The sequence below is a fragment of the Elephantulus edwardii genome, unplaced genomic scaffold (genome assembly GCF_000299155.1).
Source record: "Elephantulus edwardii isolate Elephantulus edwardi_28Jun2011 unplaced genomic scaffold, EleEdw1.0 scaffold00127, whole genome shotgun sequence".
Taxonomy (NCBI): Eukaryota; Metazoa; Chordata; class Mammalia; order Macroscelidea; family Macroscelididae; genus Elephantulus; species Elephantulus edwardii.
The window spans coordinates 4069644-4089126 of record NW_006399877.1 but is presented as its reverse complement, the minus strand read 5'-3'; the positions used below and the strand labels follow the sequence as shown (position 1 = coordinate 4089126).

The 19483-nt window shown below is 49.6% G+C and overlaps 1 protein-coding gene across 1 annotated transcript in view; it reads right to left on the bottom strand.

Annotated features, from left to right (window-relative positions):
* The window catches only part of IQCA1 (IQ motif containing with AAA domain 1), a 135706-nt gene that overhangs the window by 30882 nt on the left and 85341 nt on the right, over positions 1-19483 (bottom strand). The window contains exons 10-13 of the mRNA XM_006893518.1: positions 11204-11310; positions 10952-11047; positions 6285-6346; positions 4014-4096 (exon numbers count right to left, since the gene is read on the bottom strand). Of these exons, the coding sequence (XP_006893580.1) occupies positions 4014-4096; positions 6285-6346; positions 10952-11047; positions 11204-11310 (348 nt within the window). The remainder of the gene's footprint in view (positions 1-4013; positions 4097-6284; positions 6347-10951; positions 11048-11203; positions 11311-19483) is intronic.

Below are 19483 nucleotides of genomic sequence, written 5' to 3'. Positions count from 1 at the left end.
CGATTCTGGTCTGCTCGGCAGCTGGCGCCTGGCCTCGCTCTGACTGAGGACACGGAGCTTCTCCTTCTCCTCCTCCCACAGATGGATTTGATTTGGATCCTGTGTGTTCATCTGGTGAGGCCCACGTGGATACTCACCGTTCATGCTGCTGAAAAAAGAGAATTCCATTATGAGGTCATTTGTCTTGCCAGATTCAACCACGTGCCCTCTGGTGTCAAGCCTGTCACGAAGGCCTCGTTCTCCAACAACTGCTCCCTCCTAACTTCAACCACCAGGAAGGATCCTGAGTGCGTGCTTGATCAGTTTCAGGCTGCGGAAGTTGGTAAAGATATTACATTTCCTTTACTTACAGCATTAGCGGTTGGTTGTTTTGTGTGTTGGTCCGTAAATCTGAGTAACGGTCGTATTACAAGGTCTTCTTTGAATATTCATGGATAATATCCTGCCAGTGACAGCTTTGTATCGCAGGAGAGGTCTCCAGTGTCCTCTTGGACAATGAATGTAACACCTTTCCTCTTCAATATGTCCTTCCTCGCACAGTATACCATACGGCCGTCCATTCAAAATCGGCCCACAGCAGCTTGGTCTATGTTAATCATAAGGTGATCAATATTCTAGCCATTAATGCCTAGAACATTGATTTTCGAGTTCCATTTAACTTTTTATATCTCCCAGTTTTCTTAGACGCATGCTTTGTGTCCTCCACATCCCTTTCTTTATGGACAGCTGCAGCGGTTTCTTCCCACTCTGAGCCACATATGCAGATAAACGTCCTGAAATCTTTACTCCACTCACATCACAAAGGTCAACTCGACTTTGAGGTGGCACCTCCATTCTAGCTGTCTTTGGAGCAACTTTCTTTCTAACTGAGACAGGGTCCCGCTGCTGTCTGTTGAGTTTTCACTGGCCAGTTTTTCAGAAGTGGGTCACTGACTCTTCCTTCTTGCCCATCTTACACCAGACACTCCACTGAGACCCATCCGCCATGGGCCACCCCTTGTCGTCATTTGAAATCCTGATGGTTTCTCTTGGAGCATCACAGCAACACACCAGCCACCACAGTACAGTAACTGACAGATGACGAGTCGTTCTGGATATCTAACAGATTTTACGTCAACAGTTGTCTTACATTGAGCCAGTGGGTGCCGGGTCTAAGAGTGAAGGACTCAGCTGGCCTGGGTGTCTGTCAGGAGAACATGGTACTGTGCTTGGTGACTTCCCAATACGGGGACTGCTACAAATGGCTGCAGGACGGCTCCATGGGGCTTCCAGATGGTGGACTGTCAGAGACGGCTGTTTGGCTCATCTTCCTAAGCTTTTCTGGGTGGATTTGAACTGCTAACCTTTCAGCTAATAGCTGAGTATTTAACCAGGAACTTCACCTTCTCTATTGGAGCTTTGAATGGTCCAGATACCCGCAGAGAAACTGGGACTTCTGGAGGAACAGAAAATAGGAAATGGTGGAAGGAAAAGGAATTGAAATTTGTTGTTGTTGTTGTTAGGTGCTGTTGAGTTGAGGACAATTCATAGTGACACTATGAACAGCAGACTCCCACCCTGCTCTGTCCTGTACCATCCTCATCTTCTCTGAATCATGAGCCCACTGCTGCGGTCACTGTCCATCCATCTCACTGGGGGTCTTCCTCTCTTTGCTGACCCTCTGTCTCTCCTCATGTTCCTGTCCAAGGAGTAGACTCTCCTAGCCACATGCTCAAAATACGTGAGCTGAAGTTTCGCCATTCCTGCCTCCAAGGAGCACTCTGGCTGCACCTTCTCCAGGACATAGCTGTTTTTTCTTTTGGAAGTCCAGGGGATGTTCAGTGCTCTTCCCCAACACAATGGTTCAAAGGCATCAAGTCTTTCTGTCATCCTTACTCACTGTAATTGAAATTGAGGACCAGGAAATGATGTCAGACCTCAGAGCATCAGGGAGAAGAGAAACGAGGAGCTTGGGATGCTTGCAGGGATCAGAACATGAGAGCATAGTTAGGAAACCCAGATTAGAGAACTCAAGGTGGAACGACCTGCACATATCCTATCTATGCCACAGAAGAGGTAACACGAGGATGGGTAACGGAGTGGTACGTGTCTACACACTAGCGTCTTACGTTAATATCATGCTCCCTGCTGCCGTACGGCAGAACTGACTCATGGCTGATGTGCCCTTGGTTTCTGAGGCTGTAAATCTCACAGCAGGAGACTGTCCATCTCGCTCCCATGGACTGACTGGTGGGTGTGAACCAGGGACGTGCGGCCTTAGAGCGGGGCAGCACAACTCCCCATGGATTTACGGCCAGAGCCCCCTATTTAAACACAACCTTCTTACATAAAATCCACAGGGAAATGAGACGCGTGATCACAGACCCATGGGAAGGGGCCCTCCGGCCCCAGCCCTCAACTGCAGAGACGGCAAACGCATCGCTGGTGCCAACAGTTAACATGCTGAGCTGCTGAGCAAAAGGCTGGTGGTTCAAACTCACTCCACCTAGGAAGAAAGGCCTGGCAAACGACTCCCATATGACCACTGTGGTTAACCCAGGGTGTTAACGCTACACTGACATGCACAGGGCTGCCCTGAGTCTGGACTGACTGACGTCGTGTTGAAACCTGGAAGCATCGAACAAGTCCCTGCCCTGTAAGCTCAGGCACAAAGCCAGCTCCAGGAGGCTCGTCCGAGGCTCAGACCCTGCTTCTGCGTGTCGTGGGGGCAGGAACGGGTCCACCTACCGATGCTGTTACGTTCTTATGCACTGTCCAGTCGGGAGTGACTCATAGTTGACCCTCCTGTGGGTTTTCAGAGGCTGTGAGTCACATGGGAGGTGAGTGTCCTCCTTCCTTCCACAGAGCAGTGGGTGGATTTGAACTGCCTGGTTTTGGATCGGCAGCACAACGCCTTACCACTAAGCCACCTGACTCTTCCTCAGTGAAGCTGTCGTTTTGTTGTTGTTGTGTGCTGTTGAGTCAGTATTGGCTCATGACTGACCCACGAGTGTGTTTTCAGAGGTTGTACATCTCTCACATTCACTGGAGGGGGACATCGTGCTTGGGAAGGTGGAGGGATGGTGAAAGAGGGTCACCCTCCTGTTGTAAAACAGGACTGACATCGGGGTTGAGGGAAGACAGAAAAGGAGGGGAGGAATGATGTGTACTGCATTGAAACAGAAGAGGGCAAGAACTGTTTAAAAGGGACATATGAATGGGTATTCTTAACATTTCAGAAGTTCAGAGTGAAGGCTGCACAGTGGAGTGGACTTGAGGGGAGGGATTGCATAACAATGAAAGAGTTTTCCTTTCTTTTCAAGGAGAAGAGTGAACTGGTGGGGAGGAAAAAAGTGAAACAATGAATGACTAGAAACCCTAAGTCTCTGTAAACTTTCATTAAAATTAATTTAAAAAATTAAAAATACCAAGAAACCCCCAAAACCCCCCAAACAAAGAGGGTGACCCCCAACCAGGTGTACTGACACAGTGACGGCAGCAGTGGATTCAGTGTGTCAGAGCCTGTGAGGGGCACCGGGTGGGCGAGGGTTCAGGTGTGTGTTCACAGGGTCACTAGGAGTCGTACTCGCTGGCACCTAACAGCAGTCCCAACAAAGCGCACGGAGGAGATGCCCATCCTTCTCCAGGGAGCAGCTGGTGGTTCGCTCTGCGAGTCTGCAGGCAGCACCATGCCTTACCATGAAGCTGCTGCTCCTGGGAACTCAAGGGCTTCTCTGGGAGCCCAGCAAGCATTGACCGGAAGCCACAATGGGCCGGGTCTGGGTTTGGACAAGCACACATTTCCAGCTGCTGGAACCCCAAACAAGCGAACCCAAGCAGGAGTCCCGGCAGGCCCTTGGCTGGCATGTCTGGCTGCTGGGCGGAAGGCCACAGTGTGGAGCCCCATGGGCTGTTCTGCTCGGTCCCACAGGGACCCCACGGGAAATGACCTGACAGCTTAGAGTGTCATGTCACTGGGGCCTGAGAACGCCAGGCGACAGCCTGCATAGATGTCCATCCTTTGCACACATTACCGATGTAATCGGAGAGGTTGACCTTCGACGCCTGTATCAGCAGCCCCTCTTCCACCAGCTCCTTGTACAGAGACTCGATGCTCCTGGGGGCAGAGCAGAGGTCCATGAGCAACAGAAGGAGCAGCTGGGTGCACCCATGGGGGCAGTCAGATTCGGGGTGATCACCTACTCAAGGAACTTAAGGCCGCTCCACCTCAAAGTACATTTCAATCTATGCAAATGAGTTGTCTTCAATGTTTTAAAAAGCTATCCATCGCCTCCCCTCCCCAGGGTCTGCTGATGCTCCTCGTTAACAGGAGTTATGTCCTCATGTGTCTGGGAGCGTCATACCCATCCCCGCTCCCCCCTTCTCCCCCAACCCCGGCCTGCCCTTTCATCATCTTCCTGATGGCCCAAATTCGAATTAGAAATTACCCAGTAATGGCCACACAGTTACACATAGTTACACATTCAGTTAGTGTCTCCCAGCAGCAGGTCATTAGTCCGCTGGGAAATTTATGTTTCATTCTAGTCCCCGCGAGGGTCTGGGGCCTATAGCGCACGCAGTGCCCATGGAGGGAGCCGGCCAGCCCCACCCGCCGTGGCCGCCCTCTGGACGGGTTTGTAGGAACTTGTAGGCACGCATGCTGGGTGCGGTTTTGAGATCTTTTGCTCCTCCGTTTCCAGGTCTTTGTTCTGCTCCCCTTCCCCGTCTTTCCTTGGCTTTGTGGTCGTTAGTAGGTACGTCTGGGCCCACGAGGACACACAGCAGCTGTGTGAACAATACATCTGAGCCCTGGCCCATCCGTGCCACCTCAGGGCCATTGCTCCAGTCACCATGTCAGCCCACCTCGTCGAGGACCTTCCTCTCTCACTGACCCACCTTTCCCTGCAGGATGTCTTTCCCAAGGACTGGAAAGTTCTCTCTTTAGCTGGACAAGTGTAAACGTACATTGACAATGTAACTCAACTGTTGTTCATCTGCTCTCTGACCAGCTCAGTGCCATTACATGAGAGCCCTCGAGTTTCTACCTCTGAGGAATCGTGGACCCAGAGTCCGACTCCTGCCATCCTAACATCAGCACGGAAGTGGCAATGCCCTCAATTTCCCTTCGGACGCCAACCCAAATGCCAACAGCAGAAATGTCAACATAAGGACCCTCCTCGAGCTTGCCCTCTCCTGCAGTGAGTAATGGAGACAAAGGGGGCCTAGGGAGCACCCCAAAATGACGAGCAACACACTCAGGGACCTGCTCATAAAACGCACTGCAAGAACGGTGCGTGGTCAAGGGTTTCCTGGTGTATGTTTGCTGGGATGTTAACTCACTTCCATGGATATATGTGAAAACTCAGGCATGGTTTCCTTCTACTAGCAGAACAGGTAAAGGTCATAACACCTTAAAAACCCAAAGCGAGTATCTGAAAATGGGCATTAGGATCAGTGTCCAGCTGAGGAAAGGCCAAGGACACGGGCTTGTCCTCCGCAGGACCACAGTGGGCCTCTCCTCTTCATTAACAAATGTCTCCCCCATGTCTCCTCCACCCTCCAGGACCTCAGAATCAGGGTCTCCTCAGAGTCGGAAGAAGATGCAACTTCCTCTAGTTGGAGGAGACGAGATCCTGGGACCTCAGGAGCATGAAGGGGCCAGGACTTGGTCCTGAGACCACTGCTCCCTGTGCCTGGGGATCAGGATGACAGGTCTTCTGTGCAGGAAGACCAGGGGGGCCCTGGAATGTTGCAAACCAGAAACACGCTCGGCTCCTCCCTCAAAGGCTGGAGGTTCCCATCTACCCAGAGGTGGCTTGGAAGAAAGGCCTGGTGATTTATGACTGAATGCTCCCACATTGTGAACTTTAGGGAGCACAGTTCTACTCTGACACACCAGCGGGCGCTGTGACTTGGTGGGCTTCAGGGTGCCTGGTTTACAGGGTGGCTCAGTGCTGCCCCAGGTCCTGACTCCCCCACACCTCATCACCTCCTTATATGACACTAGGTGCTTCCCTCACCTGTTCACTGGTTTACAGGTCGGCCCTGGGCCCTGACTCCCCCCACACTGCTCCTTCACCACCTCCTTATATGATACCAGGTGCTTCTTTCACCTGTTCACTGGTTTACAGGGTGGTTCAGTGCTGTCCTGGGCCCTGACTCCCCCATACCTCACCACCTCCTTATATGACACCAGGTGCTTCCCTCACCTCTTCACTGGTTTACAGGGTGATTCAGAGCTGTCCCGGGCCCTGAATCCCCCACACCTCATCACCTGTCTTCTATGACACCAGGTGCTTCCCCACCTGTTCTCGGTCAGGTCCTTATCCTTCTTCTCCCTTCTTTTGCCTTTCTTCTCTTTCGCCTTCTGGAAGAGAATGGACATACCCCACAATTTAGTTAAAGCCAGGAAGTAATCAGCCCAGGAAATGAGGCAAACGAACCTTATCTGGGGTTGAGTGGGGGTGGGGAGAGGTGAAAGGTCAAGGCTACAGGGAAGGTGAAGGAGCCACGTGTCCTTGAGTACAGGGTTGCCACCGGAAGTCCGAGGGAGATGATGATGACACGTCCTGTGTGGCTAGAAGGTGGGGTCTCCACAGAGGGACCCATGTGAGGCTGGGCTTCCACCAGGCCCCAGGGCCTGGTGTTTCCTTGGTCCTGATGCAGGACTCTGTCAAGGGTGACAGGCCACACAGAGTTATTGATTGTCTGTGGGACCCAGTCACCAATCCCCACTGACTTCTAGTTCTCAGAGGCTCTGGACATAGACCATACTGTCCTAGTTCTCTAATAGGGCATCTGTGACAGAAGTACTACAAGTGAAGGGCTTTAACAGAGATTCACGCTGTCATGGTCTAGGAGCGAGGAGGACAAACTGAGCGTACTGGCTCCAGGGGAGGTTCCCCTTCTGTCACCCGGGGGAAGGCCCTGTCTCCTTCCAGCATCTGTGGGTCCAGCATTCTCTGGGGATCTCCACGTGCCCTGGAGTCAAGCTTCTTCTGGGTCTAGCAGATTCTCAGCATGGGGACCCTCCATCCAAAGGACACACTCCACTCCAGGATCTTCCTTCTTGGAGGGAGTGGGTCCCTCTCATGCCGGTTCCTGTGTATCCTGTTGATGTGAGGTACAGCTCTACACACAGCAGAAGGAAAGTCCATCCGACCCTGTGTCATCCTCACAATCTTTAATCTTCTGTCTCAAAAAAGGTTGCTCTAATGGTCTCATGGCTAGAAATTTGGGCGACTAAGCCAAAGTTGACGCCCACCTAGTGGTTTGAATCCACCAGTGGCTCCTCCAGAGAACAATGTTCAATTTCCTCTCTGATGATTTAAAGACTCTGAAAATCCATTGGCGGAGGTTGGGGGTGGGGGTGGGGTGGTATCTGCTATGAGTTGGTCTCAACTTGGTGGAAATCAGTATAGGGTTTTTATCTTTCAAAAGAGATTGACTCAAGATATGACCTAACCTTGCAGACTGCACGCTGCTCTAGGTAACCATCTCTTGTTGTTGTTGTGATGTGCCATCTGAGTTGGAACTGACCCACCTCTGACCCTCCAGTAAATTTTCAGAGGTAATAAATTTACAGGAGAGGAGACTACCCATCTCTCTCTTGCAGAGTGGATTCGAACTGTGTGCCTTTAGGTTTGCAGCACAATTCTTACTACCAGGCCACCAGAGCTCCCTAACTGCCTCTGATCCAACCTCAGTAATATCCTAGAGGGAAGGTTCACAGCTTGGAGAATGCCTGCATTAAGATCACACACAGAGAACACCATGAACGCTGAGAATTGTAGCCCAGCTATGGATACACAAATTTTTTTTTACAAAATCCAATCTGTGACAGAGAGCCTACAGGAATGGACTCTGACACGACTTCCACAAGGGCTCTAACTGTGCCATTATTCTACCTAAAATATAACCTGTGGCTGCGGGAATGCTCACAGCCTCACAAAGCCCACGGTGCACAGTTCTGCCCCAACACCAGACACCATCACGTCTTCATCGTTAGCTACCATCAAGCAGTCCACAACTCCTAGCAACCCTGTGAACAACAGATCAGACCCTTGCTCTATCCTGTGTCATTCCCATTATCTCTGTGAAGAAATGCCTCGTTGAATTTCTTCTGTGTTGAACCACCAGTTGAGGGTCTTCCTCTCTTTCTCTGACCCTCCACTTACCAGAGCATGTTATCTTTTTCTAACCTCCTGACAACATGCCCAAAGTATGTGAGACCAAGTTGAACCTTCCTTGCCTCTAAGGAGCCTCTAAGGTTTCCCTTCTTCCAACACAGACTTGTTTGTTCTTTTGGAAGTTCATGAGATATTCAGGACTGTTCTCCAACATCACAATTTAAAAGTATCAATGATCACCATGAGTTAGGGCCAATTCAACCGCCACTGGTTGATTTGGTTACTTCTTGCTGCACAAAGGATTAGGCAACATCCTCTCATCCCCTCAGCCTCACATGTGACCAATGTGACTTCCACTTCCCTTTGTCTCATTCCTCATGCCACTTGTCACATAACTTTCCATTGATGCTTCTCAGGAAGGTATCAATGTCACGCAGGCTAATCTGAGTGTTCAAAACTTCACAGCATGTTGAGCTCATTGTTCTCAAGAGCAACCAATTCATTGATACTTCTACTGCTTATCGCTATAATTCCTCATCAGTGTTAATGTTCAGTGTCCAGGCTTGTCTGTTATCTGACTGCCAGAAGATCCCTTGAGATGGGTTCATTTTTAGTCTTAAAGGTGTCTAAGGATGAGAAAGGGCAGCATTTCCCCAAAAATGAAGCTCAGAAGGCAGGATGTGGTTGGAAAGAAGGGTGAGTAGAACTGGGGTCCCTGAGAAGAAGAACAGAGCATGCTATTATATTGAGGGGATGGCAACCAATGTCACGAAACAAAATGTATACAAACTATTAAATGGAAAATGAATTTCCACTGTAAACTTTCACCTAAGTCACAACTTTAAAAAAAACCTCGGGAAGAAGTTGGCTGTTGGGTGCTGTTGAATCAACTCATGGCACCCTGTAAACAACAGGCCTGTAGGTTACTCTGTCCTGAGCCATCACATTCCACCCCACTGTGGCTGTCACTGTGTCAATTCATTCTGTTGACAGTGCTCCTCTTTTGCCGACTCAACCTTTCCTAGAACAGTCTCTCTCTCTATGAACTGGTTCCTCCCAAACATTTGCCCAAAGTGAGACAAAATTTCACCATTCCTGCCTCAAAAAAAGGAACACGCTGGTAGAACTTCCTGTGAGACAGATTTGTTTGTTCTTTTGGCAAGTCAGTGAGATATTCAATACTCTTCACCAACACCACAACTGAAAGGCATTGTTACTTCTTCTGCCATCTTTAGTCATTGTCAAACCTTGAAAGATGTAAGAGGTAGATGAAAAGCCCGTGGCTTGGATCAGTTGAACCTGTCTTGAAAATAACAATCTTGCTCCTTAGCACTGTCAAGAAGTCCTTGACAGCAGATTTCCCCAATGCGATATGTCTTTTGATTTTTTTTTTTTTAAGAAAAAGCTAAAGAAGCTTTATTAAGGGGGCTCCCAGGTGGGATTCCTTGGTCTTGAGAGAGAGAGAGACAGAATAGGGGAAAACCAAGCCCTAAGGTGGGTTGGGCAGGTTTTTATAGTAAGAGTCTTTAGGGAGTGAAGGGAGGGGCATTCCATTGTGGTTTAGCCAGTTGGGTAAAGGCTGTTCACTCCTTTTGTTGACATGTTGATATTCTTTGAATCCTTCATTCTCCTCCTTTGACCTTGGCTTGGGCAGGACATCCCAGCCTCTTTAGTGAGAAAAGGGGTGATTTATCTTTATTCTAGCTACTTCCTGCTGAACAGGGGCAAAGATCTGGGGCTCAGAGTGGATTGGGTTGGCCCAGCACCAGTAGCCAGGGGAGAATAGGGATGTCACAGCAGCTGGTTCAATTTGATCATTTCTTTTATCAGTTTGATGTCTTGACACTGTGTGAGATGGTGGGGTCAAGAGAGAGAGTGAGGGGCGCCACATTTGCCCCAAAAGAGAGTGGGGGTGCAACACGCCTTGGCTCCTCTCCTGGGTTTTGGCACCAGGATGTTAGGTCTTTGCACTGGATGTAAGGCTAAGGACTTAAGGAAGGGACCAGAGAGAAAGAGAAATCTAAAGTAGCTTTATTAAGGGGGCTCCTGAGTATGATTCCTTGGTCTGGAGAGAGAGAAAGACCAGGGGAAAATCACGCTGTCTTTTGATTTCTTGACTGCTGGTACTAAGGTTATTGACTGTGGATCCAAGTAAAATGAAGTCACTGACCATTTCAATCTTTTCTTCATCAATCATGATGTTGCCATTTGGTCTAAGGGTAAGGCTTTCTATTTTCTTGCTGTTGAGATGTCACTACCATTACAAACTGTAGTCTTTGATATTCAGCAGTAAGTGCTTTATTAAAAACGCCATAATAGCCATGTAATTACTTTGATTTTGTCCACTGTGTGTTCAACCAGAATCACTCCAAGAGGGACATTCACAGCTACTCATTCCAGAACAGAGGAAGACATTGGGCTTAAAACAAAGGGAAGGAGGGTGAGGAAGTCTAGGCTGATGATTAATGTGTGGCTGAAAAGGAGAAAGCCTGGTTTTAGGCACTGGGAGACTGTCGCTTATGTCTTCAGTCTCTCCTTTCTTTGCCTTGACGGCTGTGTCCAATCATCACAACATCTAGGTCTGCAGATGTGATTACTTAACTTGGAAGATATTAAAGGCATGATCAGGAGACCCTTGGATGACACAATGTTTGAGTGCTTGTCTAATGACTGAAAGGTTTGTGGATCAAATCTACCCAGAGGCATCTCGCAAGTAAGGCCTGGAGATCTACTTTTGAAAAGTCACCCCCTAAGAATCCTACTGAGTGGTCTTGCTCTGACTTATGTGGCCATCTGGACAACACCACTTGCCTCACTCCTGCCCACACTTGTTCATGACTCACCTTTTTACCTTCTCTCTTTCCTTTGGTTGGTAATTCCTTTTCTCTGTCCACAACGAGTTTTAAATTCTTCAATTCCTGTCTCATCAACTCATCAACCTTGGTGAATGAAAAACACATACCACTTTTCAGTGTTTTATGAGATTTGAAATAGTTTAAGTTCTGAGATAATGTCACTAATAGAAAACAAACAACCCCCCCCCCCAATTCTGCAGTTACTGACTTGCTATTACTATGATACAAATGCAGCTATACCTGCACCCTGAGCTCAGATTCTAATTCCTTCCGTTTCTCGTCTTTAATCATTTCTGGATCATAGTCCTGGTGGAAGTTCCAAGATTCATCTTTGTTCTTCCAGATAGCTATATTCCAGAGAGACGAAGGGTAAGAATGAACAAAAACCCAACAATAAAATCAGCATATGTTTTCAGAAAAGCAATTACCATAATATAAAACACAAATCTGAATTGATGTTAAAAAAAAAGTCAGTAAGGTATGGGAGTTATTTGCTAGTTATTAACAGGAGGTCAAGTTGAGCCCTTAATCCAATGAGTGATGTCCCATAAAAAAGAACGATACAGCCACCCAGAAGAAAGATAGTCACGTGAGGACAGAGGCAGACAATGGAGAGATGCTGCCACTAGTCAAGGAAGAACAAGGATGGCCAAGAACCGCCAGGAGCTGTAAGGGTGTCGAGGAAGAGATTCCTCCAGACGCTCTGGATAGAGCATGGCCCAGCTGGCACTTCACTTTCAAACTTCTAACCTTTAGAATTGTGAGAGAGCAATTACCTGCTCCTGTAAGCTGTCCAGTTAGTGGTACTTTATCTCAGCAGCCTGAGAACACTGATAGACCCTGTCCTACTTTGTATCTGTTGGTCCTGGCCTTTCTCAGCCTCTGTTTCCTTTTCTGATGGACGAAACACTTCTAACTCACAGCACTGTTGTTAAGTGTCTCTCACTTGGTTTGATAGTGACCTCACATACAACAGAATGACACATCGTCTGTTTTTGCAACCTCGTCACAAACTTCTCTGTGTTTGAGATCATTGTTTTAACCACGATGTCAATCTATCGTGTTGAAGGTCTTCTTTTTCATTACCCTCCGTTTGACCAAGCATGTTGTCCATCACTAGGGGTTGACTCTACCTGACACCAGGCCCAGAGTATGTGTGACAGTCTCCCCATTCTCGCTTTACGGGAGCATTCTACCTGTACTTCCTAGAGAGTGATGTGCTTTTGACACATAGTTTATTTTTTTTTATAGCCCATAGTATTTAGGTGCTATTGATTCGTGTATGATACATGGCGACCCTATGAACAAAAGATCTGAAATTTATTCGATCCTGTGCCCTCCTCATTTTTTTTCTGATATTATTGAGCCCATTGCTGCAGTTACTTTGTCAATCCATCTAGTTGGAGGTTTGCCTCTTTTTTGCTGACGTTCCACCTTTCCAAGTATGATGTCCCTTTCTGAGAAATAGCCTTTCCTAGAAACATGCTCCAAGGATGTTAGATAAAGCTTTACTCTCTTTGCCTCCAAGGAGCACTATGGCCCCACTTTCTCTAAGACATTTGTTTGTTCCTGAGGCAGTTCAAGGGATATTCAGTACTGTCCTCCAACACCACAATGCAAAGGCATCAATTCTTCTGCCATCCTTATTTGCCATCTAATTCTCAGACACATAGCAAGTGAAGGAAAAGACTATGGCTTGAGTCAGGCACAGTTTGTCTTCAAACTGACACCATTGTTTCTCAATAATTTGGGGAGATCCTAGACAGCTGACTTGCCCAATACATTACCTCTCCTGATCTTCTGAATACTGGTACCAAGCATGCAGACTGGTGATCCAAGTAAGATAAAATCGTTGACAACTTCAATCTTTTCTCCACCATCATGATGTTGCCTGTTGGCCCAACAGTGAGGATCTTTGTTTTCTTGATGTTTAGATGTAATACAGATTGAAGGCTGTATAGTCTTTGATCTTCTGCAGCATATGTTTCAAGAGTATATGAGACAATGGAAGATACCAAAGCTTGGGTCATGTGCCCTTTTCCCTCAAAGTGGTATCTTTGCTCTTTGACAGTTTAAAGAATCCTCTGCTCAATGCTGTGTATTGTTTCATCTCCTTCCTGTGGCTGCCATGGGTGTTGACCATGGATCCAAATGAAGTGAAATCCTGGTGAACGCACAGTGGCAGTGCCAGGGCACGGGCTGAGCCCCAGCCCAGCTCCACCGGCCGCACGCATTCTGCCCTGATTCTTTCTTCCTCCCGAGGAGGTGTATGAGAACAGTTACTTGCTCTGTTGTGAACTAAAGATTGGAGCATCAGGTCTACCCGGAGGCACCTCAGAAGAAAGGCCTGATTTTCAACCCACGGAAACTCCGTCAGTGACACTAAGTTAAGGGTGATTCAGTGGTGACCAGGCCCTGCAGAGGATGAGCTGCCACTGGGGACAACTGTGACCCGGATAGCCATCACATCCAAAGGACAGGTCAGCAAGGCAGATGCAGGGCCCCCGGACCCTGCTGGGTGGGCGTTTCAGAGATGGCACGAGGAACCTGTGGTCCTGGACAATGACAGGATGATGGGAGGTGACACAGTGTTCAAAATGAGTCAGGACAATGGCAGAGCTGGATGCTGACCTCCCAAGACCATGGAGTTCTCTGGGGCCAGAAAGGGTCTGGCGAGGTATTCCCCACATAGTGGCCAGGGGTGCTTGCTTCACTTGGGGGAGGCAGGCTGTGGACCACAGGCTTAGGAGGACAAGTCAGACTCCCCAGGCCTACAAAGGGCCACATGTCACCCACTAGTCAGGCGAGGGGGACATGGTTTGAGGATAAGCTCTCTGAGAGAATGTGAAGGACCAGCTCTGAGTGACACAAGCTGCAGGGACAGAGTTTGAGAAGCGGGCTGAGAACACATCTCCTCTGGGAAGGCTCACATCAGGGCGTGAAGGTGGTGAGCTCATCACACGTGTCCTTCTGCAGGACGGTGGAAACTTGAGAGATGGGCCCACCCTTTGGACACAGGTGACCCTGCTCGGGGCAGAGAGGGGCCACATGGAAGTGTGTTTGAGGCGACCCTGGGGGTTAGGCTCCAGCTCTGGGGTGCTGTCCACCCAGATTGGCCAGGTGACCAGAGTAGAACTGAGGGTGAGGACCAGGGTAAAGAGCTGGGAAGGACACCATGGGGCTGTACTTGTGCCCATGGCTGCTCTGTAGTTGTTTTATACCATTGCTCCTGGTGCACATCAGTCAGCCAGGTGGTCAGAGTGTGGCAGACGAGCAGGTGTCAGAACCAGACACTGCCTGGACCTGCGGTGTCCTCACATCTGTCAGCATGTGTCATCATCCCTGTCTGTCCATCATCTCATTGTGGGAAGCCAGTACTAAATATCTGTAATAAACCTAATGCTATGTCAGGATAGAATTCATCGTTGGGCACCAAGGCCATCCTTAAGGGTTTACCAGATTCTTGCATTGTATTTGCTGACCCCTCCCTCCTGAGCAGAGGGGAAGGTTTTTAATAGAAAGAGCTTGGCTTCATTTGCATTCAATTCTCTTTGTGATTTAGTTCCTGATAATTTTCAGTAAAGATACAGGGAAGCTCCTGTGAGAACTGCTGGGGCCCAGTTTTATGCTCTCTGTTCTATCTCATTCTGGCTCTCTGTCTCATTATTAATAATTATAAAAATACTTTACTCTGGGTCTGCAATGCCTCATCACTGCGGCCCCGGTGCCACCCTCCCACCCCTGCCATGCTCCGGCCCATCACCTTGCCGTCTCTTTTGCGATCCTGCCTCTTCTCCGCTGACCTTCTACTTTTCCAAGTGTGATGTCCCTCTTCAGGGCCTCGCCCCCTCCTGACAATGTCCCTGAAGGACGGAAGACGGAGGGTCACCATCCTCAGCTCCACGAGCTCTCTGCTTCACTTCCTCCAGGACAGATTCGTTTGTTCTTCTGACAGATCATGGGATAGTCAATGTTCTGTGCCAGCACCACCATTCGGCGACACTGGTGCTTCAGTCTTCCTTATCCATGGCTTTCACAAGCACATGAAGCAACTGAAACCAGCCTGGCTCGGGACAGGTGCACCTCAGTCTTCCAGTCTCACAGCAAAACACAAGCTGCCTGAGTATGGCAGACGATTAACGTGCACTGTGTATATTACCAATGTCAACCCACTGATGCAAAGATATTTTAAGTCATAAACATCTACAGGTTCATCCTCTACCCTGTACCCTGTAGAAGGCAGGTTCCGGGGTTAGCTTGTAAGGTCTGTGTCTACCAAAGGCCCAATCCGTCCATCCAGGGAAGGTCATTACACCTTCTAAGTATATTTCCTGAAAAGCACATCAGTTTCAACGTGTCCACTGTGAACGGCAGGAGTAGCACATTCCTCCTTCAGTTGGTACACTCTCTATCCCATGAAAATCCCACCCTGCCACGTTCTGCTGGTCAGTGACGTCAGGGAGCAAGAGAAGGCCTGCCCATGGGGTCTGCACAGCTGAGAGCAAGGGTGGACGATCGGTCCTTCTCCTTCGGAGCCAATGGGGTTGAAGATACGTCAAACATCTACATGTGTTATTACACGCTTCTCACTCAGTAAAACGATCTCCTAACATAACATTTTCCCTTGTAGGATGTCTGCCTTGGAATTGTCATCTTTTTTTTTAAATTTTATTATATTTTTGTGCGTGTACCATCAAATCAGATCTGACTGGTACAGGAGGAGATTGCTCCCTCCTCCAGCAGAGCATCTGGTAGATTTGAACCGTGTACCTCTAGGATTGCAGTGCAGCTTCTTGCCACTAGACCACTGGAGCTCCCTTGAATTGTGATCTTTTAAGCACTATATGCACGAGCTGTGTTTGGAAAAGTATGTCAGTGAAAGAGAGGAAGACCTTCAATGACATAGACTGACACAGTGACCGCAAACGAGATGGTCTGATGTTGTGTCCACATCAGTGAGCTTGGGCTTGGCAGGGACAGTGCAGGACGGACAACCTTCAGCTCTGCCGTCACAGGGTTTCTGTGCGTTGTGACAGCCCTTAATAACATGTACATATGTATATGAAAGGTGGACCGGGACTAACAAAAGCCAAGGGAAATGTAATGTCTTTGAACTGTGAAGTTGGCAGTGTGAATATACTGAAAGGGCAAACAGGTCTCTCTGGGAGGAAGTGCAATCAAGTGCTCCTGGGACACAAGGAGGTGAAACTCCATCCCACACGCCAGGAATGCTGTCAGGAGGGGCGAAGACAGCATGCTGGGAAACGGTGGGTCAGTGAAAGAGAGGAGGACACTCAACAGGCGACGGACACAGTTACGGCAGCAGCGGCTTGAGTCTGGCAGACGTGGTGAGGATGGTGTGAGGTAGGCAAGGAGCCTGTGTATCGTTCGCAAGGCTGCCGGGGACTCGATGGCACCTAACAGCAACGTCAGTAACAACAACGGGATGAAGTTAGCAACAGCGACTGGCATGATCGGACGGTTAGGGGATGGTGAGCTTATGTCAACAGGGGAGAACAACTCGGGAAGAGAGGGTGGGAATGTGGGAACCACTCATGGAACGGACTCAGCCTCACTGAATTTACCCACTGAAAAGGCTGAGGGGGCATAAGCTTTGCTGTGTGAAGTCTCAGCAACTCCCGGCCCTTCCCTCATAAGCTGCGTTTCCCGGTGTGATTATCAACTGGGTCCAGAAACTGACCTGTTTTATTTGCAACCAAGGACCTTGCTGTTGGGGGGAGGCCCATCTGCGTTCCTGTGGGGGACTTTCAGATGAGGGAAGGGAGCCTCCAGAGTGTGGGGCCCTGGATGAGGAACCAGGGAAGAGCTGCTCTGGGCTCAGGGGGCCCCAGAGGCCCCGCCCTACTCCTGAGTGGAGAACCAGGCACAGGGACAAAGCGGGGCAGGATGACCTGGCCCATGGGCCCCTGGCATCTTGATGTTTTTGGTTTCACCCAGTTCTGCTTTTCCCATGGCACCCTAGCCCAGCTCTTCTCAATCCCTTCATTAATTTCCCAGGGCTTTAAAATGCAGGAGGCTGCTCAGGGCCCCCAGAGGCCACCCGCTGGCCCCCACCTCCACTCTGGGAGCAGAATGGACTTTCACCCCCACAATGGGGACCGCCAGGCTGTGGGAGTTTCACGCATAGGGGTGGGGTGCAGGGTAGGCACCTTAATGGTACTGATTAAAATGCTAATGTTTTTCCAGAGAAGCCAAAACCTTTGATTTCAAAGAAAAAACATTCCAAGATCAAGAGTTTAATGTCTTTAAATGACTACACAGAGCTGGGAAACTTGTTCAGTGGTGCCGGTCCCAGCAAACTACCAGGGCAGGACACTTAGCGGTCAGCGTACTGTGCTCATGGTCAAGAGGCCACCAGAGGCCTGGAGCTCCCCAGGGTGCTGGGAGGGTCAGGAGGCTGCTTGGACCTGTTTCCCTCAGGAGCACTGCAGTTAGAGAAAACCTCGGCAAGTGTGCTTCTGTCTGAGAAAGACCAAGTGTGTGGTTCTAACCAACGGTGAGAAAGGACGGTAAGGAAAGGCTGCTGTGTTCCAGGGTGAGCAGAGCAGGAGGGGGCCCACCCCAGAGTGAGCAGGACAGAAGGGGGCCCCCGGAGAGAGTAAGGTAAGAGGGGGCCTGTCCCAGGGTGAGCAGGACAGGAGGGGGCTGGTCCTGGGGTGAGCAGGACTGAGGGGGCCTGTCCCAGGGTGAGCAGGACAGGAGGGGGCACGTCCCGGGGTGAGCAGGACTGAGGGGGCCTGTTCTGGGGTGAGCAGGGCTGAGGGGGCCCGTTTGGGGTAAGCAGGACAGAAGGGGCCCATCCTGGAGTGGGCAGGACAGGAGGACGGCGCTGGGGTCAGTGCTGGAGGTGGCTGAGCAGCCTGGGGGACACGAGGTGAGACAGGAGGCCTGCAGGACACAGGTCATCAGGATCTGAAGGGACACGTGTGCCAGGCCCAGGGGACAGAGGGGAGAGGAGGGTCATGAGGTGGGTGCATGCTCGGGTGTGGGGGCGGAGCAGAGGCCATGGGCTAGAGGAGAGAGTGTGATAGAGATTTTTGTGGAATGCTTTTTCTCTAATTCACTGTGAACCGAGTAAAAGTTTACAGAACATGCTGGGTTTCCATTTGACCATTTGTACACATGCTGTTTTGTGGCAATGCCCACAATGTGACTGCACTCCTCCCACTTCACCCCTGTGAGTCTCATCTCCATTAACCTTGTATTCTATCCCTTCCTGCCTTTGGGGCCTCGGACAGATGCTGCCTTTTTGCCCTCCTGGGGTTGGCTGTTCTGTGGAGAGTGCGCCTCCCTGGTGATACAGCTCCCTTCCCAGGCCTGTCTGCTGTTTGGTGCAAAGTTGAGCGCAGGAGTGATTTTGCTCCCGGGTTGAAGCATGATCACAGGCCATAGTCTTGGGTGTTCTGCCAGTCTTCATGGATCCAGAGGGTCTTTAGTGACTGATATTTGGAAAAAGATCACCAGACCTTTCTTCTGAGGCACTTCCGGGTGGACTCAAACCTCTGGCTCCTCAATCAGCAGCAACTCAACGCTTTAACCCCAAAAGAATCTTTACATACAAGAATTTTTCAAGCGGCACATCAACAAATATGTTTTTTTTCTGTCCCTAGAATATCGAACCTGTGGTCGTGTCTGTACTGATGCTGGAGATGTGATCCCTTTGATTGGGGGTTGTTGTTTGTTGTTAAGTGCTGTCAAGGCGTAGGCAACTCATAGTGACCCTATGAAGGAGAAGTCCTCAACACTTGGGTGACTTTCATCCTCTCTCCAGGTTCATAGGGGGTGAAATGCATAAATCAAGTAAAAATGAAGAAATGGTGGCACTGTGCTGCCGGATGGGTCTAGGACCAGGAGGGCTCAGTGGTTGCCTGATACTTGAAGTTCTCCTAGGGTCTTTCCTGCATTTTTTTGGGGGGGGACTCCCAGACAGTCCTAATGACTGGGTGACCTCAGTAGTGACCATGGGCTGAGATTTATCCCGAGGGTGGGGTTGACCCGAAGGAATCGGGTAATAGCTTTAGCAAACTGTAACGACAATATCTGAAAGGTGAACTCATGCACTCTCGGGTCTAGTCAGATGAGATGACGGCTATGTGAGGGGCACCCGAGAGTGTACAAAGAATTCCAGGTCATTATTAGGACTCGTGCTGAGCCTAATAGGATTAGAACATTCTGCCTTCCACATGGGATTGATTTTCCTCATTTAAACAATCTAGGAAATCTCCTGCCTCCCTGCCATTAAGCCAGGAAAGCTTGGTCAAAGTCTTAGGGGGTCAAAGACAGGACAGAGATGTGGAGATGGTCTCAGCCCGTAGAGGGCTTGCTCTTTTTACCAGCAACTTGCTGCTAAGCTCCCATGATGTCTACAAGGATCTGAAGGCTCAGCTGTGAAATGTGTGCCTCAAGACCCCTCCCGCTGCTCTTCCCATCGACCCTGAGCTGTGTGCCTGCAGACGCCCACCCCTGCTCCTCTACTCACCCCTATCCCTGCTCCCCACC